Here is a 24,228-nt window from a genome sequence, read left to right on the forward strand (position 1 = left end):
TACTTTTGGTGTCATATCTTAGAATCCATTGCTTAATCCAGGTCCACAAGATTTACCCCTATGTTTTCATCTAAGAATTTTATAGTTTTACATTTGGGTATGATACATTTGGAGTTAATTTTTGTATGTGTTGTGAGGTAGGAGTCCAAATTCATTCTTTTACATGTAAAAAGAATGTCTCTCATTTTGCATTAAAGTTTATTCAGATTCAGGTGTTGTCAGCCTTCTCCACCCATTATAAGGTTCCCCATCAGCCTTTCATCTAATGGTTTGAGGTGCCATTCATGAACATTCATTTGGGGTTGCAAAATGGTGACATTTCAAATCTATCATTCCTCCTAAATTTTTTTAAGCTACAATTCTTCTACAAGATTGACTACTACTTTCTAAGAGCTAATATGCGCAAGATGTTATACTGTGAGTTGTACCTAAATTATTTCACAGTGATTTCCAAACCTGTATATCATAGGTGCTCAGCATATACTGAGGAAGCCAAAGTTCATGCCTCAACCACTATATCCCCTCTATCTCTGTCTCTCTTTGTTTCTCTCTGTCTTTCTTGTTTGTTTGTTCCTGGGCGTTTCCCTAGCTCAAAGACAGGACTCACTTCTCACCACCTTCTGGCTTGGCATGTTTACCATCCCTAAACTGCTCCCCTTTTTCCACTAACCGCTGCCAGCGGAGCTAATCTCCCGCTGCCTGCCTGTGCCAGTCTTCTTGTTTACATCCTTATCACTGCCTTCAGGCCAGCCTCAGCATCCTGGCCTCCTCAGCCACATGGTCACCCTTCTGCCCCTCCTGAGGTCTGGATCCCACCCCTGGGCTAAGGCCAGGAGAAAAGGCCTAGGCTTCTCCAGCCTGAAGAAGAAAGGGCTTCAGGGTTCATGTGGGAATGAGTGTTGATTTTGTTTTTCCAAGCTTAGGTTTATGTACTGGTTTTAAACTCCTGGGGTCCAGAAGAGGAACAGAACATAAATCAGAACATGAAGGACTTCACGAGTTCCAAGGAAAAACTTTTCCCATCACACAGATTGTGAGAAAGTAAATAGTGAAAATGCTGAAGGAGCTTATGGAACCTAATACTGCTGGGTTTTGATTTGGTTTTTATTTTTCCCTACAGAGGAAAGAAACTTAGTACAAATAAGAAGGCTCTGAGTCAGGCAAAGCTGCATGCCACAGCTTTGCCATCTAATACCGAAGTAACCACGAACTGAGTACCTTACCCCACTGATCCTAGGTGTCCTCATCTGCCAAAGGGGTAGGTCCTTCCATGCAGGGTTACTGCTACTACCTATAGCCATTGCTACTACCTTCTTTCCTCCAAGCAGAGTTTTTAGAATATATCATCATTTGTGTGACTGAGCAGAACCCCTGTCTTAAAGCAGGCAACAAGCCAAACATCTTCGAGAACCTAGGTGTCCTTTTCCACTTGACTTTCCTAAAGTACATTTTTCGCAACTACTAGCAGATACGGGGGGATGAGAGAGGTTCTTGTCTCATTTTACACAAAAGAAAACTGGCAGAGAAAGGTATTCCTATGACAGATTCAAGGTCTTCCAAAAAAAAAGCAATTACAATTTAAGACAGAATTAGGAGTCCTTACGACATATCATTTAATGTCTCATCCTTGAGTCATATAGTCCCAGGTTGCAGTAGCCATTATTAGCACAAGGCAGGTGCCGTCATCATCTGACATGCCATTATGTCACCAGGGAGACCAAAGAGAATCTGATCTGAGTACTCCCACCCATTAGCTGCACGGCCTCTCCACATCCTAGTTTTCTCGTTATTGAGATGGAATGATACAACTCATCTGATAGAGAATTATGTTGCTTGATTAGTTCACAGTGCATTCTAAAGCTAGGTAACACAGTGAAAACCTGTTCCTGTTATTAGTTAATGACAGTCGTTGCTGCAGTCCCTCCTTGTGCTCAGGCACACCATCACATAAGAGACCTGCTTTCTCTCTGGCTACTGCAAAGTTTTCTCAGCCCCATCGGGTAGCAGGTAGAGTTCTTTGAGGCAAAGAGCTTTTTTAGCAATGTTTCTCAGCACAGGCAGTATAGTGAGAAATCATGGGATTGGGGAGCCCCCAAAACTGGGATGAAACTCTCACTCTGCTTCTTACTGAGCAGTATAATTTGGGGCAAGTTATATAATCTCTCTGGGCCTCCATTTTTCCATCTGTGAAATGCAACTGATGGTAATTTTTTTTTTTTAACCGCATAAGATTGCTATGAGGATAAAACAAGGCAATACATGTACATGAGATAATGGCTCGGGTTTGGCAGTGGTAAATAGCTCAACAAGTGTTCACTCTGCTATTAATGTTAGGTCAAGTCAGGAAGCTATCACCATCCCCCGTCCCGAGGCCTTGCTGAGAATAACATTCACGAGCCACATACTTCAGAAGGATGATCTGCCTCACAGTGCAGACGCTTCCAAAAGCCCCTATGCTCCCTTGATAAGCAGTGACAATTTCGAAGTAGGGAAAAGCATGACTTTTGGCTTCTATCTAGGGGACTCCTGGGGCAGTTTTCCTTGCTCGGCTCAGACCCTCAGCTGTAATCCCAAGGGGGAACCCACGTGAAGGAAGCCAAGAATGACTCTAGGAAGAATGGCTTTGGATGGGAGACCAGGTGAAGATTGAGGCAGGGCCACCTGTCCACCATTTTCTGCATATACCTTTCAGCTTTCTGTGTGGGCCCCATCCTCCCCTGTGTGGTTGCCCAAGCTCCTCACAGCCCATCAGTGAAGCAGCCAACAAAGAAATTTCTGGGTGCCCCCCATGCACTAGGCACGCGTGAGGCAGTGGACAAGACAGACGTGGTCCCTGTACTTACGAGCCTGCAGGCTCACAGGGAAGAGCAATAGGAAACAAAGTATCGTACGTACATGGTTCCAAGACTGTGAATGTGTGAAATGCTGTGAGCTAAGGATGAGGAATGAAAGGAGTTTGTTAGAGAGGGCCCACCTCATCTGGGAGGTCGGAGAAACCCGCCTGACAAAAGGATCTCCAGGTAGAGACTGAAGGATGACAGAAGGCAGCTAGGTTTAAAGAACAAAAAAACAAACAAAAACAGGTGAAGCGGGGCACCTGGCTGGCTCTGTCAGTAGAGCATGTGACTCTTGATCTTGGGATCATGAGTTCGAGCCCCACAATGGGCATGAAACTCACTAAAACAAACAAGCAGAAACACAGGTGAAGCAAGGCCTCATGAGTACCTCCCCTCAGCTCCGGCAGTCCAGTTGCTTTTATCCCGAAGTCTCACCGGCAAATGCCAGCACTCCCGGTCCACCTGCCACACCTGCACTTGGGTCCCAACCCCGCCCAAGCTCCCTTAGGTCCTCTGGGGAGAAGCTTCTCTGGTTTCTGGTGACCAAAGCAGGTTCACTAATTAACCTTGCTGCTCAGCTTGCTTCCTTGATTCAGCATGTCTCCAATGAGAAGTTGAACTTTACATCATCACTTTCCTAATTAATCCCAGCAGGTGAGCCACTCAGGAGACCCGCCCCTGCCCAGGTGAAAGAGCGGCCAAGCTTGTACCTCAGGAATTTTAGCATAGACTCTTCAGCTCCGGGAGCCAGAAGCAGGGGTAATTGATATCCAAGGCCACTGGGGCTTCAACACATGTGCATGCACACCCGTTGCTCGCTCTCCCCCTCCCCTTCCCCAAATCAGAAAACTAAAAGGGCAAGAAAAAGAGGGCTGTACAGGGCAACAGTCAGGAGACAAGGAGGACAGTATACACGAACACATGGGGCAGTGTTATCCTTTAATGGCACAATGACCTTGGCCGTGTGGCTCGACAGTGCAAAGCCTCGGTTTCTTCATCTTAAAGGGGTAAAACTACTAGCATCTTTCACATAGACCTATTAGAGAATTGAGTGAGATACTCACATACAAGATTTCTCAGCCTCTGCAATGTTGATACTTTGGGCCACATAATTATTCATGGCGGGAGTGACCTGTGCTTTGTCAGGTGTTTAGCAGCAGCCCTGGTCTCCACCCACTAGATGCCAATAGCACCCACCACTCAGTTGTGGCAATAAAAAAATGTCTCCAGACATTGTCAAATATTCCCCAGGGTCAAAACCAGCCATAGTTGGGAACCACTGATGTAATGGACATAGGGCAGGGCCTGGCATATAGTAAATGCAGAATGGATGGCAGCTAACATCAGGCTTGTAGGGAAATGCCCTTTCTGGGTAGCCACAGCAGACCCTTCTTTCCAAACACAAGCCAAGATTATAAGGGCCTTGGAGAAAGCTGGAACTTTCCAAAGGTGGGATGGGTAGATTTGCCAGTGCCGTCATTGAAATGTACAGAGATTAATGTGTCCCTGGCTGGAGAAGTTGGAGGGAGCTATATATTGAGTAGGTTGTTGGAACAAGCCCACTTTCCACTCTGCTCAAGGAATTAATTTTACGTCGTGGGTAGCAGGTACCAGACCCAGTGCCAGGGTCTTACATACATCTTGGCGTCCGAGTATTATGAATAGATATTATTATTTCCATTTTAGATGGAAGAACAAAGACTCAGAGAGGCTAAATAACTAACTCACAGTTACTCAGAAGTTACATTTTAGGATTGGGTCAGAACCTGGGCCTGACTGTCCTCCAAGCCCTTGCTCTTTCCCCACTCAAGCGGCTAGAGTGGGGCTTCTCACATTCTGACTTAACTTAGGAGCAGTTCTGGGACAGGAACCAGGCTTACTAGGAAGAATGATGGGATTGAGTACCAGTGTCTGTTATGGGCCCAGGAAGAGGAAATGGAGGGGCATGTGCCATGAGTTTGCCATCCATGTACAGGCCCATAATCCATAATACAGTGATTCTATACCTTCCTCTCTGACGTTATCTGGGGACTACACTGAGCTAAGGGTGCATCCCTGGGTTTATTCAGCAAAAAAGCTACTTTGCTATATACTTTCTCAAGGCATAAGCTGAAAAACAGGTCTTTTTCACAGGTGAGGATTTCTACAGAAGGCACAAAAGGGCCATGTTCTTAGATAATTTCCATGCAAAAGCAAGTTAGGAGCTCCTATCACAACCTTTTGTTAATGCTTCATGAATTTTGTTTTTGATGAGGAACAGTGTTTTCAAAAAAGAAAAGAAAAAGGAAACTTCCAAGGAAATGGGCTATTTTCTTTCAGAGAAAAAAGTGTTTATTATATTTCAAAGCATAAGCTTTGGGGCATATAATATCCATCCTTCATCCTCTCTTCCCACTCCAAAACAATCAAGCCCTGGTGGAAAATTGCACAACTAGATACATAATAAAACCTGCTTACATATGCAGAGACTATTGCAAACACCAGTCTGTCTGCAGACACTTGGGCTAGGGAAGGTGTGCTTTCTCACAGCCGCGTCTGGGGCCACCCTGAGGACACAGAGGGCAGAGTCAGAAATGTGAATAAATCATCCCCACTCGCTGGGCTCAGCTCAGTCTACCTAACTGAGCTCTTAGGCCTTTCTCTGCCACCTCAGCCTTGACCTGAGCTGACACAGATTACAGAAGTCTCACCTCCCTTGTGGTCCCGTTCATAAGCATAGTGTAACTGCCACATGCCAGGCATTCAAGATTTACTGAGTCCCTATTATGTGCCAAGTTCTAGGCAAGCAGTAGGAGACAAACCCTAAACATGTGAACCAGCATGCACTGGGTCATGGAGAGAGTTCATTATTTCAGTCATTCTCCTGGGTCACTTTCAAGTGGGCTGGCCATTAATGAGGTTGGAGAATACCTTTCCCATTATTTTCAAAGCCACGTTCCCTATGCCTGGAATCAAGGGCTCACTGGGCTCTCATCTCTCTACATAAGCAGAGAAGGTGGCCACCAGGAGAAGGACTACCCACCCCAAACTGTTTGCACCAGTGGCACCTGAAAATTATCCTTTGTACGTTCATTTCTTTAAGCTAACAGGAGATTGGCAAGCTACAGCCCACAGGCCAAGTGCAGTCCATAGCCTGGTTTTGTATGGCCCACCATCTAAGAATGTTTTCCTTTTTTTTTTTTTTTTAAGATTTTAATTTTTAATTCATCTCTACACACAACATGGGGCTCGGACGCACAACCCCAAGATCAAGAGTCGCACACTCCACCGACTGAGCCAGCCAGGTGCTCTGGTATTTACAGTTTTATATAGGGGGAAATGAAAAGAAGAATAATTCTCCATGACATGCAAAAATTGTATGTAATTCCATTTTCCATGTCCAAAAATGAACTTTCGTTGGCCCACAGCCATGTTCATTCTTTATGACTTGTCTGTGGCTGCTTTGGTACTACAGTGGCAACACTGAGTAGTTGTGACAGAGACCCACACAGCTGAAAGTATTTACTATCTGACCCTCTACAGAGAGAGCATACTGACCCCTGGGCTGAAACATTGCCCCCTCTTTCCTCCTCTAAAATGCAAATACCCACTGGTCTAGCAACTTTTGAAGCCCTTAATGCCTTTGTGATACCATGTGTATCTGGCCATTTCTGGCATTGCAGGGAAGAAGAATCACCTGAGAGGGCACCACCCAAACCCCCACAGTAAGTGGTCTTTGCCTCCAGATGCACATCTGTCATTTCACACCTCATTTTGGCATTTATCTAAATGCTGCTTTATTGCCAAGAACTCCATAAGGACAGCATAAGTGGTGCCTCTTGGCCCCTCCAGGGTTAAGCCCAGTTGAGCTTGACACGAGAGATGTTTAGTAAATGTCGGGAGAATGTTTGAGTGAGGAAGAGAGCAAAACCCAGTGAATGTATATGTACCAATGTATGTGAGTCCATAAACATAAACAGGAAACTGAATACATGTGTGAATTAACGAATGATTAAGTGACTAAGGGACTGGATGAAAGAAGACAGAAATGAGTGTATGAGTGAGGGGATTCTCGTAAAAGTGAGAAGTTGAACAAAGAAATAAGTATGTAAGTGAATGTAGGAAGGAGAGATCTGTGGGACAGATGGGTGAGCAAGTGAGCGCAGGCTACTGGGTCTCTACAGATACCGCATAACAAGGACACGGAGTGTCACTGCCAAGTTCTGCTGTCATTCTGCCTGGCTTGTTCATACCCTGCCAGCCATGGGGTTTTGAACTTAATCAGTGCTCTCCCTTGCTGAGGGTGTGCCCATACTTTACTGCTTTAGTGTCTGGGGCTTTTGTCAGAAGGACAAAAACACCTGCACCTATGGTCTGGAAGCCAGACAGCCCTGCCTCTGAGACTACAGTCTCCCTCCCATATGTGGAAAAAATAAGCCTTCAGCTGATGCATCCTCAGGCCCCTCTCTGCCATGTACTACAGGGTGAACAGGACCTACCCCAAAAGCTGAGTGCCCCACAAAGGCACACTTTCCAGGTACAAGGGATGGGCAACATGTTGATTTTGGGTGAAGTTCATGGCCAAGGTCATCCTAACAAGGTGGGAAAATGTGGATTCAAAAACACCCTATCTAAAGCAGGTCCCTACAGTTAACTCTGTGGCCTCTAGAGTGCATACTTTGTCTGTTTTCTTGCTTTTTGTTTTGTGTGTTTTTGTTGTGTTGCCTGCTCCCTCACTACCATGTAAGCTCCATGAGGACAGAGACAGGTACATGGATATCTCAATAAATAATTGGGGAAAGTGAGTGAAAAATTGTCTGGAAAACAAGTAAACCAACCCCTTGAACCAGCTACCCAAACATGACTCCCTCACCCAGTGATGGGCCTGACCTAATTCTACCACCACCTGGTACGTGTGACCTTCAGCACTCCATTTGTCCTCTCTGAGGCTCAGGGGACCAAATGAGATTATCTTCAGGGTCACTTTCAGCTTCCACATACTAGGATTCTAAAGCCAAGGGAGGGGCCTTTGGATTTTTTAAGATTCACATGGTTAGTACGAACCTGAGTGCCCTGGCCTCAGCACTTAAGAAAAAAAAGTTTGCTTATTAAAGGGACAGCCAGCCTGTGATGGGGCAAAGTGACCCTGGGTGTGGTGACATCTCTGTTTTGGCCAGTGGCCATCTGAGCATCATGTGTGACTATCCAAAGGTAGTCAGTCCTCTCTCTAAGGCTTTGCCTAGCCTCTGCACAGGGCCAAAGCCCACCCTGAGATCCTGCTGCCCGTGCCTCTAGAAAGCTGTAAAAGGATGCCATAAAACCTCCATGGCTGATTTGCAACAACATGGATGGAACTAGAGGGTATTATGCTAAGCAAAGTAAGTCAGTCAGAGAAAGACAGATATATGATTTCACTCATACATGGAATTTGAGAAACTCAACAGATGAACATAGGGGAAGGGAAGGGAAAATAAGATAAAAACAGAGAGAGAGAGACATACCATAAGAAACTCTTAAATATAGAGAACAAACTGAAGGTTGCTGAAAGGCGGGGTCTGTGGGAAGATGGGTTAAGTGGATGATGGGCATTAAGGAGGGCACTTGTTGGGATGAGCACTGGGTATCATATGTAAGTGATGAATCAATGGGTTCTACTCCTGAAGCCAGACTACACTGTATGTTAACTAACATGAATATAAATAAAAAAGAAAGAAAGAAGAGCAAAGAAAAGAGAAAAGAAATGAAAAGAAAAAAGAAAAGAGAAGAGAAGAGAAGAGAAAAGAGAAAAGAAAAGAAAAGAAAAGAAAAGAAAAGAAAAGAAAAGAAAAGAAAAGAAAAGAAAAGAAAAAAAGAAAAGACACCATGGCTGGGAAATCTCTTCTCAGACATTTTTGTAGAGTTTCCAGAAACCGTACACACTCTTCCTGACTCAGCCCAGCAAATGAGGTACAGGGAGCTAAAGAGGGCTCATCTGGGGGTTTCAGCCCTCACTGTCTCCTGAACCCTGAGAACCCTCCTGCCCTCGCAGTCAGAGCCACTTGGTCCAACCTCCAAAGTACACACACTGCTTTGCATACTGAAGGGACCTCTAAGAGGGCTGGCTCTCAACTCAGGATTTTTAGGTTTGACTCCCAGCTCAGCCTACTTTGCTGGCTCTATGGCCTTGGGAAAATTACTTGAGTATGTTTTAGACTTTGAGGTTGTGTGATTTCCAAAATCTGTTTGGGTGTTCCCATTTTATCTCAGTGAGATTATATACCTCTTAAGGGCAGCAACTATGCCTTCTTTTCGACCTTGACCTCATGCTCACCTTGCCTCATCTTGGGATCAGAACACTCAGGATGCTTCTTGAGTGGAGGGCATCAGACATTCACAAATCGCTGCTCTCCAAATGTTGATGGAGGTCTGTGAGTCAAACTCGACAGCAATGGCACACAGCCTTCTTTTGAGTCAAATGACATCCACATTTTGTGGAAAACCATTGTTGGAAGAAGAGGCTGAGTTAGGAAACATCTAGGGAAGGTAAAGAACAAGGAGTAAAACTTCTCCCAAAAAAATACACCTTGATTGTTTGATGTTAGCAAATTCTTACCACCAGCAGAAGAGAGAATTGGGAGAAGGGAAATGTCTCCTCACATCTGCCCCAGAGGGTTTAGACACTGACCTTCTTTATTGAGTGCTGAGGTACTGTTTGAAAGACTGGGGATACGAATACTTCTAGTGTTGCTCTAAGGACAAGGACAGGACAGGACAAAATTAGGGATCCCGTTCTGAATCCAAGTCCGTGTCTTCATCCCTTTTTAGCATGTATCATGACACCTGGAAAGGTTTTACTCTCTCTTTACTTCCTGTCAGATGAAGTGCCCTGGAAGGTGAGATGCATCAATTATACAAACAGCCTGGGGCCCTGGGCTTGTGTGGTTCACTCAGGAAGGGAGAAGACAGCAGAGTGCTCACCCAAAGGGTAGTCAGCCTCTTCAGTACCACAGGCCGGGCCCCCTGGGGAGGGGTGGTGGTCTGCAGTGGCAGCAATCAAAACTTTTCAAATCTCATTTGATACATGAGAGGACCAGCTTCTCCTGATTTCAGCAGAATCACAAAGACAACAAGCACACTATCCAGAGGGGGCTTTAAAGCACTGGCTTGGAAAATATCACATGTCCTTTTCACTCATTGTAGATACCTGAGCTTGTCTTTAGAAAGGACTTCGTAGCCACATTCTATCAATCCCATGAGAAGGAAAAATTGTCACATGACCAACCACATCGGAGGCCTTAGCTTCTGTATGGGGTGCTTTCCCAAGTGTCACCTATGATAGCGAGGCAGAAGAAAGGCAGACTTGCCAACAAAAGGGTATCAGCCCAAGAGAGCTCCAGATTCTGTGGTCTCTAAAATCATAAATCCTTCATTTATTGAAGGGACTTACTTACTCAAAGGGAGCAAGGACAACTGCTTTGATAATGTGGTGGGCCAGTGAGCAATTCTCTTTTTTCTCTTTTTAAAAATGTCCATGGTGGGGTGACTGGGTGGCTCAGTCGGTTAAGCATCTGACTTTGACTCAGGTCATAATCTCACAGTTCGTGGGTTCAAGCCCCGCATAGAGCTCTGTGCTGACAGCTCAGAGCCTGGAGCCTGCTTAGGATTCTGTGTCTCTCTCTCTCTCTCTCTCTGCCCCACCCCCATTCATGCTCTGTCTCTCTCTCTCTCTCTCAAAAATAAATAAACGTTAAAAAAATTTTAAAAAAAAATATTAAGAGACAGCAAACACATGGCAAGAAGTTAACTTTCTGAAGATACCAAGTGAATTTGACGTTGTCAAATGATTTCTGACCTTCCTCAATTCTTTGGAAAGGATTTTTAAAATTAATTCTTGGTCCTACTTCAGTTGGCCTGTCCAGCTATCTCCCCCAAAGTCCCATAAAAATTGACAAGTCCTTGGAGGAAAACCTAGCAAACTTAGCCTAAACCAGATGAAGGAATTTAGGCATGGGCAGGTTCGAAGGCTTGCCCAGGGTTCCTCAGCAAAAGAGTAACAAAGTGGGAGCCAGACCCAGGGAAATCTGAATGCAGCACCCCAGTTCCTTACAATTATGCTATATTGTCTCCTGGCTGATTTTAGTCCGCTACTGTCCCTATCCAACTCTCCCTGTGGGTCCATTTTCCTTAGCCCAGGAAAGAATTGTCAGCCCCACTCTCTCCACTGTGAAAAGCTACTTTCTAAAGACTATGTGCAGCCTATCAGAAGTGAGTAGAGTATTTCTAAATTTCTAAATATTCAGAGACTGCTCTTCTTTGGGATGCTCTTATCTGGCAAATGTGAGGGCAGGACCTGGTGTAGGACAGATAGAAGAATTCTTGCACAGTCTGCCCTATCCTGGTAAGCACGGCACTCGGTACTTAGTAGCTACGTAACAAGTATCTTCTGCAAATAAATGCCATGAAAGGATCCACACCAAATTTAAGAGGAACTTTGCTTCTTTAAATTTTTATGACCTTTAATGAAGCCCAATGAGAAGATTTAATTATAATTATTGCTATGCAGTTCCTTCTCAAGTGGACTGTTATGACTAGGAGGGCAAGGGTCATAATTAAGGTTTGGATATACCCTAGCATTTGAACAAGCCCTAATAGTATGTACCCCTTCAGACTCTGCTTTGGTACTAAAACCTACCAGCAGGCTTCTAAGCTCAGGAAAGCATGACGTAGAAAAATGGAAAGGGGAGTGGTGGGGCCAGGATCACTGTGCCCAACCAAAAGACCCAGCTTAAAGAAGAAGATTTTGGGGGGTACCTGGGTGGCTCAGTCAGTTAAGTGTCCGACTCTTGGTTTTGGTTCAGTTCATGATCTCATGGTTCATGGATTCAAGCCCTGCGTTGGGCTCCATGTTGACAGTGCAGAGCCTGCTTGGGATTTGTTTTTCTGCCTGTCTCTCTGTCCCTCCCCTGCTCACACACTCTCTCTCTCAAAAATAGATAAACTTAAACAAACAAAGAAAAAGAGTATTTTGTCTTTGTGGTTTAAGTGTGGGTCGCATTTTCATCTTTGTCCCAAGAAGCCAATGCAGGGACGCCTGGGTGGCTCAGTGGGTTGATCATCTGGCTTTGGCTCAGACCATGATCTCACAGTCTGTGGGTTCAAGCCCTGCATCAGGCTCTGTGCTGACAGCTCAGAGCCTGGAGCCTGCGTTGGATTCTGTGTCTCCCTCCCTCTCTGCCCCTCCCCTGCTCACTCTGTCTCAAAAATGGAGGAGGAAGAGGAGGAAGAGGAGGAGGAGGAGGAGGAGGAGGAATAAGAGGAAGAGGAAGAGGAAGAAGAAAAAGAAGAAGAAGAAGAGGAGGAAGAAGGAGAAGCTGCCGATGCAGAGCACAGCTACATAGAGGTGCCAGTCCTTATCTTTCTTTGGAAGCCTTAGGATGCTTGCGATTAGCCCAATCAGTGTCAGGAAAGAGACTCTTAAATTCCTGTCCCACACACACAGTCAGTCACCTGTCACCTAGTCTTCCTCAAAGGGAATCTGGACTATCGTGACTGGCCCTTGTGTCCTAGAGAATGAGTATTTCCTTCTTACATCCAGTCCCAGTAAGAAAGTCCTATCGCTGCCCTCCTCTGACAAATCGGTCTTGTCTGCTTCCCATCACATCATAGTTGCAATGGCAACTGTCTGTTGGGTACTTCCTATCAGCCGGACGTTGTGCAAAGTACTTTGCATGCAGGTTCTGAATGAATGGTCACAAGAATGCTATGAGGTAGCTATGACTATTGCCCCCTTTCATAGATGAGGATACTATGTCTCAGAGGAATTAAGTCTGAGCTTCACGCAGCCAGTATGTTACAGTGCCAGAATTCAAACTCACTTCAGACAGCGCAATAGTTCATTCTCTTAGCCATGGCTGCATAGTGTCTTGTGGAGTTACAGAAATCCCTCTAATCAGTGACTGTCTCATAGGGTTTTTCTTGACTAAAAGAGCAGGATTCCATAGACTCTAGACTTGAACTGGCATTATGGAGATCCATGGTGGCTGGGATTTCCAAGCTTCTATGCAGATATTCCAAGCACCGCCGTTTTTCCCCAACAGAAGTCTTCCAGGGGAATAAGTTAATCAGGAACTTATCGTCAGCAAACAGGATTTATGAAAAACATTTTACATCTGGTAAACAGCCATCGGCAGCCCTTTGGGATAGTATTATAACCCATAAAAAAATTTAAAATCTTCCGACAAAGAAACCCCAGATTCTGACAGGTTTACAGGTGAGCTCTTTGACTCTTTACAAACTCTCCCAAAGAATGGAAGAACAGAAGACATTCCCCAACTCATTTCATGAGGCTAAGGTAGCCTTAATATCAAAACCAGAAAACAATGTAAGAAAGGAAAATTTGAATTCTACCTCACTCTTAAACATAGATGTAAAACCCTCAAGTGTATATTAACAAACCAAACCTGGAAGGTATGAAAATAATATACATCATGATTAATGTAGATTTTTCCCAAGATTGAAAGGTTGGTTTAACTTTCCAAAATTAATCGATATAATTTATCACATTAACAGATGAAAGGGAAAAAACCATGTGATCTTTTCTATAGCTATAGAAAAAAATGTTTGAAAAAATTCTATATCCATTCATTATATAGATATATATTTTTTTAACCTTAGCAAAACTCAAATAAAAAGGAACTTCCTTAACATGATAAATGGTATTTATAAAAATACACGGCAAACATCGTTTAATATTGCAGTGTTAAAGGCATTCCCCTTTAGATTCAGAAAAAGAACATAATGAATGCCTATTGTGTTTTTGCTCAACACTGTCCCTTCTGGCGTACTTGGCCAATATAGTAAAAGCAAGAAAAAGAAGTAAATGGTTAAGTATTTGAAAAGAAGAAATGTAGCTGTCATTAGTTGTGAATGATATCATCTATATAGAGAACACAGAAGAATCTGGAAAAATATATTAGGAATAAATATGAGTTTAGCAAGGTTACTAGATACAAATCAATACAATAAAGTTAATTACATTTCTGTACTCTAAAAAGAAAACACACAGAAAAATATTTTCTTAAAGATACCATTTAAAACAGCAACCAAATTTTTTAAATCTCTAGGAATAAATCTAACAAAAGACCTGCAAGCCCTTTGTGGGAAAAATTTGTAAAACGTTACTGAAAGACATTAAAGAAGACCTAAAATAAATGGAGAATTGTGCCATGTTCTTGAGTAAGAAGACTCAGTAATCTTAAGGATGTTGGTTCTGCTCAGATTTATCTATAAATTCAAGTCCCAGTGAGTTGTTTGTTTGGAACTTAAAGGGTAATTCTAAAATTCAAATGGAAGGAAAGACAATAGCCAAGATGTTTCTAAAGAAGAAGATGGAATTTGGTTGTGGTGAGGACCTACCCTATCAACTACCAAATTTTATTTCAAAGCTGTACTAATTAAGATGGCATGGATTTAGCATAGAGATTCTATTAAACCAATGGAAAATACTGGAGAGCCCAGAAATAGACATAGCACGAAGACTTGATTTATAGCAGAGCAGGCTTTGCAGATCAGAAGGGAAGGATGAACTATGGCATTGGGCTAATTGGGTATCCATGTGGAAAAAGATGAAAGTGGATTCCTCCCTTGTCAAAAATCAATTCCAGGTGGATTAAAGACTTAAATGTGAAAGGCAAAACTATAAAACTTTTAGAAGACTATAGAGAAGTACATCTTTATGACCTTGGGACAAAAAAAAATCATATTCAAGATTTTTAAAAGTATAAACCATAAAGGAATATATTGTAAATTTGACTATATTAAAAATAAGAACTTCAGTTTATCAAAAGACACCAATGAGTAAAAATATAAGCTATAAAGGATTCATGTCCAAAATATTAGAACTCTATAACTTAATAAGAAAATAATAAATAACCCAACAGAAGGCAAAAAATAGACAAAGGATATGAACAAGAATTTCATACAAGACACAAGAATGGCCCAAAAATGTTTGAAAAGAAACTCAAGCTCTTTAGTACTCAGAGAAATTAATTTGAAACCACGGTGAGATATTTCACACCCATCATAGACAGGTATTAAAAAGCTGGGCATTGCCACATGTTGGCAAGATTATGGGGTAACAGGAATTGCCATTTGCTGCTGGTGGAAGTGTAAATTGTTACAGCCACACTGGGAAACAATTTGTTATTACCTAATAAAACTTAGCAGGCTCATACCCTATGGCCCATCAATTCTATTTGTCGGTATATATCGTGGAGAAACTCTTGCACAGGCGCCCGGGGGACATATACAAGACTGTTCATAGCAACATCGTTCATAACAGCCCCAAACTGAAAATCACCCAAATGACACATAAATGATAGAATGGTTAAAAGGTGGCATATGCATACAATGAAATACATGACAGCGGTGAAAATCAACCACAAAAACTTAGGATTGAGCCAAAGGTGCAACTTGCAGAAGAATACGCTCAACGTGAATGCATTCATACTGTGTTCAAAAACAGGCAAATCTAAACAACATGTTGTTTAGGGATGTATGCCAAGGTGGTAAAATTACAGAGAAAAGCACTGGGATGATGAGCACCAATTTCAACCCTGTGGTTACAGGGGCCAGAGGGAGGGGATTTGATTATGGAGGAATATGCAGAAGGCAGTATTCAATTTCTATTTTTATTCTGGTTCTTACGTTGGGCGGTATGTGTACAGGTGTTAGTTTTATTCTTCTCCTTTCAAAGATACATAAAATTATATGCACTTATTTGTGTGCATAATGTAATTTAAATTTTCCATAACAAAGGGAAATAACAGAGATGGGGGAGGGGAGGCACACAAAAATCAGGGGCAGCAGAAAGCGTGACCTGCTCAGAGAGCAGAGAAAAGACTCCAAGGCTGAAGGAGGTGAAGAAGTGAGTGGCAGAGTGTAGGAAGGTGAGGCTGGAGAGAAAAGCAGGAGCCAGATCACAGGGGATATTCTAAGCTTTGATGACTACCTCGAAGATGTAAAATTAGTGGTCTTCACAGATACTTTGCTGATCTATCTTCTTAAGACTTTTTTTTTTTTTTTTTTGAGGTAGATCTAAAGGGACTGCTGGCAACTCACAAATGAGCTCTCTTTCTCAGACGGTGTTTTTACTCACAGGACAGATAAGTAGCACTAGGTGGCCACTCTTTACTCATTGGGCTGGGTTGCCTCTGAGATAGGTTAAGACGGGAAGGAAGGGGAGAGCGGTCTAGCAGAAGGAGCCCTGACTCTGTTGGGGCCTTGGTTCTGCCAGAGAAGGAAGAAGAAAAACAAACAAACAACCATTATTCTACCTGCTGTCAGATCTATTCCACATTACATGGGGCCTTGGGCATGGATGGAAGTCATCATGAATAGAATAGATCTATGAGCATAAAAACAGAACACTGAATTTGACTGGGTGGCTTTTTTCTAGGATATACAAATCTGCCTCATACATATGACCCCATTAGCCATGTTGAGATCTAGAAATGTTAACCTTGGTGTCCTACAGAACACGCTCTGAGCATGGGGTTCTTCCTGGCTACCCATTTGCTGGCCACCTCCACAAAATCATGGAATCTTTTTATCTCAGTTTCCTCATTGGGAAAAATGGGGATAATGACAATGAGAATGTTATGTAAGTTAGCATTAGAATCATAGGGTGTGAGAGTGAAATACCTCTTGGAGATCAAGGCAAGCCTCTCCTGGCAGTGCCCAGAGCACCTTGAACTTCCCCTACCCTAGCACACATCATGCTTATATACTTATGGATTTCACTGTCTTCCCTGGTATACGTGGTGAATTGCACATGAGGAAGGAGCCCCATGTGTCTCATTCACTGCATTAACCCCAGTGCTAGAACCATATAAGTTCCACACAAGGCAAGTGCTGAATGTGACTCTTAAGACTCCTTTAATCTGTAGAGGGGAATGGGTTTTTAACTTTATGAAGCTTGATGGCCAACTCTGGATTATCCATGGTGGTGGGTACAAAAACTATCATATAATACCTAATTTTCTGTCTTGAAAACGCAGCCCTTCTCCTAACCCTGAGTGAACCCTCTGTAGGTTCGAGGCCCTTGTTAGCTCCTGGGAATACTGAGATACAGAAACAAAACAGGCTCCAGAGTAGTTTACACTGGAGGAAGACAGTCACCCTGTGCCCACTAAGTTACTGAAAGGCATGAACCTGGGAGGAAATAGCTGAGTGCCACCATATGAGTTGGAGAGAGACAGCAAACTTGCATTTCGGAGAGCTGGGGACACTGTCCTCCAGAAGAATAGGGTTGCTTCTTCCTATCCTCCATCACATTCTTGGGTCCCACTTTCAGGCCAGATTTTGCAGAGCTGTTGCATAAAAGGAGATGGATGTTCCATCCTCACCCTGTGCAGTAGCTAATCTCTTTCCAGATGGAAATAAGTAATATTTATTGAGCTCTTACAGTATGCTAAATACCTTACATTGATTACTTCACTTAGTCCTCCTAACAACTCCGACAGAAATACCATTATTGCCCTCATTTTATAGATGAGGAAGTGGAGGGGCGCCTGGGTGACTCAGTCGGTTAAGCGTCTGACTTTGGCTCAGGTCATGATCTTGCGGTTTGTTGAGTTCGAGGCCCGAGTTGGGCTCTGGAGCCTGCTTCAGGTTCTGTGTCTCCCTCTGTCTCTGCCCCTCCCCCACTTGTGCTCTGTCTCTCTCTGTCTCTCAAAAATGAATAAATGTAAAAAAAAAAATTTATAGATGAGTAAGTGGAGGACCCTCCGAACAGAGTCACTTGCCCAAATCACAAACCCTAGTAAATGCTAGAACCACATGGCTGAATACTAAGCTAGACTTCCCCTCCAGATTCTGAGATAGCGCCACATCCCGCACTCCCTGTATGGCTGATGGTGAAGGTGCAGGGCCAACAGAACATTGCCACAACTCTGCAGGCTGCAGGCCTGTTTCCTCCCTCATTTAATACCCCAGAACCCGAAAACACCCAGAAGCCACACAGCTGTGGATTCTTCTGCTACTGATAAAGACTTCTTTTAAATGAGTCATTTCCTTCAAAAAAGAGGAAAAACTGTTTTCACATTGTAGCAGAAATATCCACCCCCACCCTCAAATACACATCCTGTCTGACCCTGCTCAAGCCCCCAAACACTATGCCAGGAAGCACCAGTTGCTGGAGGGCCTTGCATCTGGCCTTAGGTTCCTTGTTGATATAGGGACCTGAGGTCACAACTGACCGCAGGGAACCACCTGCCAGAGGCCTGTTCACTTAGTCTGGTGGAACATACATGCCTCCTCAGAAGTTGGCCATCCACCTGGTTGTCCCCCATTTTTCCAGTGGGGCCTTCATTTCTGTCTCGTTCTGTCTGTCCTCCTTCCCTACCAGGCTCTCTCTTCTCTGCCCTTAGCTATCTTGCTCTTTCCCTTATCACCTCTTTTATTCTTCCTTCATTCTTGTTCATTTTCATTTGCACCTTATTTATTGAGCTTGTGTCTGATACATAGGTTTCCATTCTTGATTTCTCTCCTATTCAGGTGGCCCTCTGCTATGAGAGTTGCTTGCTAGCTGCCCAGTAATAAGCTGAACCATCCCTGTGCCCTCCTCTGACCAATCCCAGAGCTTGGGCTGGGTCAAGCTCAGGCTCCTTGCATTTTCCTGCCAACTAGATAATATACTCCTATTTTTTATCAGCTTTATTGAGCATAGTCACATCCAATAAAGTTCAGCGATTTTAAGTACACAGTTCAGTGACTTTTGGCAAATGCATAAATGCGTATGATGACTACCAAAATCAAGATATAGAACACTTCCATCACCCCAGAAAGTTTTTTGCCATCAGTCAATCCTCTCCCCTCACCCCTGGCCATTGGCAGTCCTCCATCTGTTTTCTGTCACTAGTTTGGGTATTTTTAAGAATGTCCTACAAATAGCAAAGTAGAATATGTAGTCTTATGTGTCCTGCCTCTTTTACTTAGGATGATGTTAAGATTTATCCATGCCATTGCATGCATCGCTGAGGAATATTACCCTGTGGTTTTACCGCAATTTGTTTATTCATTCACCAGTTGATTGGCATTTGGGTTGTTTCCAGTTCAGGGCTAAAATGAAGAAAGCCGCTAAGAACATTCATGTCAAGTCTTTGTATGGACGTATGTTTTCACTTTACTTTGATAACTGCTTGTGAGTAGGGTTGCTGAGTAGTGCATAGGTGTATATTTAACTTTATAACAAACAGCCAACTTGTTTTCCAAAGCAGTGGCGCCATTTTACCTTCCCAACAGCAGTATGTAAGAGTTATAGTTGCTCCACATTCTCACCACCACTTGGTATGGTCAGTCGTTTTCATTTTAGCCATTTTCATAGATGTGTAGTGGTATCTCATGGTAGTTGTAACTCGCATTTTCCTGATAATTACTGGTGTTGAGCATCTTTTCATGTGCTTCTTGGCCACTCAATCTCCTTTTGTGGTATCTTTTACCCATTTTTTATTGGATTGTCGTTTTCTCTGTGGGTTGTAAGAGTTTTCTGATATTTTTTTCATCTGCCTTTTCTTCTTTCTTCCTCATTCTATCCCTCTGGCTCTGTTTTTTTCTCCCACTGTGTCCCGGTCCCAGTTTCTGACACCTCCCCCACCCCCAGAGCTGTCCACTATCTCCCCTTCTCTCCTCCCTCCTTCTTGGCCTCTTTCCTCCTTGTTCATGAATGTTCTCCCTTCACCTCCAAGACATCTCAAAACCTGAGAATCTGGCCTCACTTCCTCTTCCATATTAGAAAGAACCCACTAAACACAAGCCCACTGATTTCAGTCCTGGCTAGGTTCAGTGTTCCAAATAGGAGGAAGGACTCCCCCCCCCCCCCAAAGAAGACCTAGAGAAGTAAAAAGACATAGCCTAGTGTAATGGAGGGATGGCTTTGCATTCTGACATCTTTCTCTTCCCTAAATGATTAATAGTGTTTATAGATAGAAGGGCTTATTTTACTCAAGCCTAACACTGGAAAGTCATGGGTGTTAAGTGCATCCTGCTTAATCAGTGGTCCAACAGTCTCCACAAACATAAGATTAATTGTTCTCGTAACAAGGCTCTCCCTTGGCACAAGTCCCAAGCCGAGCAGGGATTTGTTTTGTCGAGTCACAGGGAAGGAGTAGCCCAGCTCAAAGCTGTCAAACTTTTCTTCTCTCTTCAAGAGAACTGGTGTGACAATATTTGATTGCAAAGCACAAAGCACTTTACACAGTGATAGAGAACACAGGATGGGTGACTGTGGAATTTTTTTTTAAGACCTTGCTGAGATATGCCTCACAGGCCGTGCAGTTCACTCATTTTAAGGTGTACAGTTCAGGGGCACCTGGCTGGCTTAGTCAGAAGAGTGTGCAACTCTTGATCTCAGGGTCATGAGTCTGAGCTCCACAATGGGTGTGGAGATTACTTTAAAAAGTGTATAATTCTGTGGGTTTTTTTTTTTATATTTTTATTTATTTTTGAGAGAGAGAGAGAGAGAGAGAGAGAGAGAGAGCGCACAAGTCGGGGAGGGGCAGAGAGAAAGGGAGACACAAGATCCGAGGAAGGCTCCAGGCTCCGAAATGTCAGCACAGAGCCCAATGCGGGGCCCAAACCCGGGAACCTCAAGATCATGACCTGAGCCAAAGTCGGACACCCAAATGACTAAGCCACCCAGGCACCCCGGTGTTTTTTTAAATATAGTCACAGGTATGTGCAACCATTACCACAATCATTATATCATTTCCTCACCTCCAAAAGAAATCCTGTACTCTGTGACCAGCACTCCAAAACCCTTTTCATCCCCAACCCCTAATCTACTTTCTATCTTTACAGATTTGTCTATTCTGGACATTTCACATAACCGGAATTATATAACACTGTCTTTTGTACCTGGCTCCTTTCATTTGGTGTAATGTTTTCCAGGTTTATGCATGTTCTAGCACGTCTCAATACTTCATTCCTGTTATGGCCGAATAACATGCCACTGTACAGATACACCACGTTTTGTTTGTCCATTCGTCAGTCAATGGGCGTTGGGGTTATTTCCACCCTTTGGCTATTATGAATAATGCTGCTCTAAACATTTGTGTACTAGTTCTCACGTAGACATATGTTTTCATTTCTCCTGGGTATGGACTAGGAGTAGACTTACTGCATCATATGCTACTTCTGGTTAATCATTCAAGGAACCAGCAGACTATTTTCCAAAGGAGCTACACCCTATTACTTTCCCACCAGCAACTGCATCAAAGTTTCAGTTTTCTATACTCTCGTCAACACTTGTTATCTGTTTGGAATGGTTTTTTGATCCTGCAACTATAGCTTCGAAACGTCAAACATACATGCACAGCACACATATATTTAGACAATCATCACCAGAGAACACACACAAAACTACCAAGTCATGCGTACCGGCATATACCAGCACATACCTCTAGAGTTCACATATGTGTACATAGAACCCAGCATAGACATTTACAATCACAAGCTCATGTACAGTCACAGTGCACATGCCTGTGAGTGCACAGACTCACATGTGGGAATGTAATCAGATGTACAGTAGACCAGTGCTGTCACACATGTGCATACGATTGTCATAGGTTGTGAACAAGCATGCACACAGAACCAGAGACGTGTGCACTCAATAACGCATTCACTCTTGCCTGAACACATGTATACAAATGACAGTTGTGCCCACAAAAGCAGAGTCCTAAAAAAGGCACACATATATAGTTATCATCACTTACGGGGGTGGTAACTGAACATAAATTGAGTGTATTTACTCTGGATGACAAGGAGATGATTGAGATTACCTTCGTCCTTGGTGTACTGGGTAGGAAGATGTTTTATTTGTTCTTTAAGCTACAAGTGTATATTGGGCACAGAGAAAACACAGTGATGAATAAGACATAGTCCCTGCCCTCATGGAACTTATAGTCTAGTGGTGGGGCAGTCAACTGTGGTATGTGTCAAGAAGGAAATAAATAAGGTAATATGATAAATAGGCAAGGTGCCAGGATAGTAGTTTCCAAGTATTTTTAGCAGTGTTGCTCACTCTTTCGTCCTGGTGAAGTGAACACTATTCAGATTCACCTTCCATAAGTCACTGGATAAACTGGTGTGTGTGTGTGTGTGTGTGTGTGTGTGTGTGTGTGTGTGTGTGTGTGTTTATTAATACTAGCATTATTAAGAGTGTGGGCTCAGGACCTAGACTACCCTGGTTTAAAATTTGGTTTCTTTCAAATTGGGTGATCCGCAAATTCGCATCTGCAATTAGGGATGCCCATAGTACCTTTAGTAAGGATTAAATTAGCTGATACTTGGAAAGCATTTAAAAGTGCCTAGCCAGTGTCAAGTTCTCATTAGTAGCCATGATATCATTTTCTGAGTGTAGGTTTCCATAGAGGGAGCAAGTGCACTAGGAGGTGGGTCGGGAGAGGCTGGGGGAATAGATCAAGGAGCCCAGTAGTGTCCTGTTGACCAGCGACTGGATGAGTCTTCATCTTCTACCATGTTGGAGCAGTCGTTGGGAAGGCAGCCCTGGCATGCCACCCTGGCAGGCCATAAACCAGTCCATCCCCACCTCACTTCCTCCAGCCACAAACCACAGAGAAGATGCATGATGCGTGGCACTGGCAAGGCTCTTGGTTTCCAGCTGCATCGGGCCTTTCTGCAGCAGCTCTGCTGTGGGCCTGGTGTGTAGCATTCACTGGTTCTGCTTGGCTGTCTTTTCTGTGTAGGTCAGCACTTACCATCCCATACCTGGCTCCCCAGGACATTCCGCGGCCATCGTCAATCTGTCCGGCTCCCAGCAACACCTCTCAGCAAACATGTGAGTAACAAGCTCAGCTCTCCACCCCCGGGTCCTGGCCAGAGAGGCCGCTTTTGCCACCCCTCTGCCTTCAAGCATCACCACTCCCAGACCATCCCATACAAAGAGACAACAAATCCCCTTCCTTTATATCCTTCAAAGGAAATAATGCTGAAAAACAGATTGGCAAGCCACATCATCCTAGCTCATTATTTTACAAAAGTAGAAAGGAACTGGAAGATTAGCCACCAAAACGTTGCTGGGAGATTGGATACTGAGCAATTTCTGTTGTTTTCTTCTAGATTCAAAATGTTGGGTCATAAATAGATGTTGAAATATAGCATTTTGGTGGAGGGAAACCCTGTAGAAGAGAATACCCTGCCCAGCCCCTTTGATAAAACCTTCCAGTGTCTCATAGTCCTTGGAATCTAGAGGGACTTCTTGATGTCCAGCCTGAGGCCATACATTGGTAACCTGAATCTGGCAAGCCCACATCGGTTACTTTTAATGCTTTTAGTCAAGCATATATTCTCACTTCCACACCCTCGCTGTGTCTTCACCCCTGGCTCATAACTAGATGCTATCTGCCTGATGCCTGTGTAGACTGCAAACTGGAAAGTCACAACTCTAACCCAAGGACATTCTGCGATGTTACAAACGCATCATCGCCCTCCATCCCGCCATGCAGCCAGGATTCCACTGTCTGCTAACAAACTAAAATCAACTCCTACCTCCCCTCCCCAATGTCTGCTTCCCTGCCTACATTAAGCTAGCTCCTCTGGCCATTCCTGGGAATCAAATGTGCCCCCGCTCTCAGCAGAGGAAACGGATCAGAGAGTCTTCTGTTCTGACCTCTCCTTTCCCGTCACTTGCTGGCTGCAAACATGTTCTGGGGTGATACATTAAGCAGTATGAAAAAGCATCCTGGGCAGAGCCATAACTTCTAGGTTTGAGACCAGGCTCTGCCACTAATTCTGGGTCACCAACTCCTTTCTCTATCCTAGTCCAGTTCCCCCATTGTCAAAACGCCAAGGTGGCCTAAATTAGTGATCTGAAGCTGTGTGGCACTCTGTGGAAAAGCAGGGATGTTGGCCCGTCCAGTGCTACTTCTATCACTATAGGTTCTATCACTATCACCTGCCTTCCGTACTGACATTTCACCATGAAGAAGTTAGTTATTTCTAACCACTGGGTCAGTGGTTCCATTTCCCTTCACTCTTTGCTGGCTCCATGCCCTCCTCCAGGCACGTTCCCCTTCTTCACCCAGTTCCCTTGTCTCCCCAGGTTTGTGGCCCTGCACTCCTACTCAGCCCATGGACCCGATGAGCTGGACCTACAGAAGGGAGAAGGCATCAGGGTCCTGGGCAAGTACCCAGACGGCTGGCTCAGGGGCGTCTCCTTGGTCACTGGGCGGGTTGGCACCTTCCCCAACAACTATGTCATCCCCATTTTCAGGTGCGTGCCCTCTATTTAGGCAGCGGAGGTCGGGTCCACTAAGCCCGGGGCCATCTGTGGTTTCACTGCTCAAGGACTCAGTGCTCCTTTGGAGCGTAAGCCAAGAAATGGCCTAACACTTTTTTTTTAATTGTAGAAAGTTAT

At 43.9% G+C, this 24,228-nt stretch overlaps 1 protein-coding gene across 9 annotated transcripts in view; it reads left to right on the forward strand.

The window, feature by feature from the left end:
- SH3RF2 (SH3 domain containing ring finger 2) overlaps positions 1 to 24,228 on the forward strand; it is a 127,978-nt gene that overhangs the window by 74,460 nt on the left and 29,290 nt on the right. For 8 of the 9 annotated variants that reach the window (XM_045492628.1, XM_045492603.1, XM_045492636.1 and 5 more), the window contains 2 exons: positions 22,559 to 22,650; positions 23,914 to 24,084. In XM_045492628.1, coding sequence (XP_045348584.1) covers positions 22,559 to 22,650; positions 23,914 to 24,084 — 263 coding nt within the window. The remainder of the gene's footprint in view (positions 1 to 22,558; positions 22,651 to 23,913; positions 24,085 to 24,228) is intronic. The other variant, XM_045492645.1, reaches the window with a different exon arrangement.

Source organism: Leopardus geoffroyi, chromosome A1, assembly GCF_018350155.1.
Source record: "Leopardus geoffroyi isolate Oge1 chromosome A1, O.geoffroyi_Oge1_pat1.0, whole genome shotgun sequence".
Taxonomy (NCBI): Eukaryota; Metazoa; Chordata; class Mammalia; order Carnivora; family Felidae; genus Leopardus; species Leopardus geoffroyi.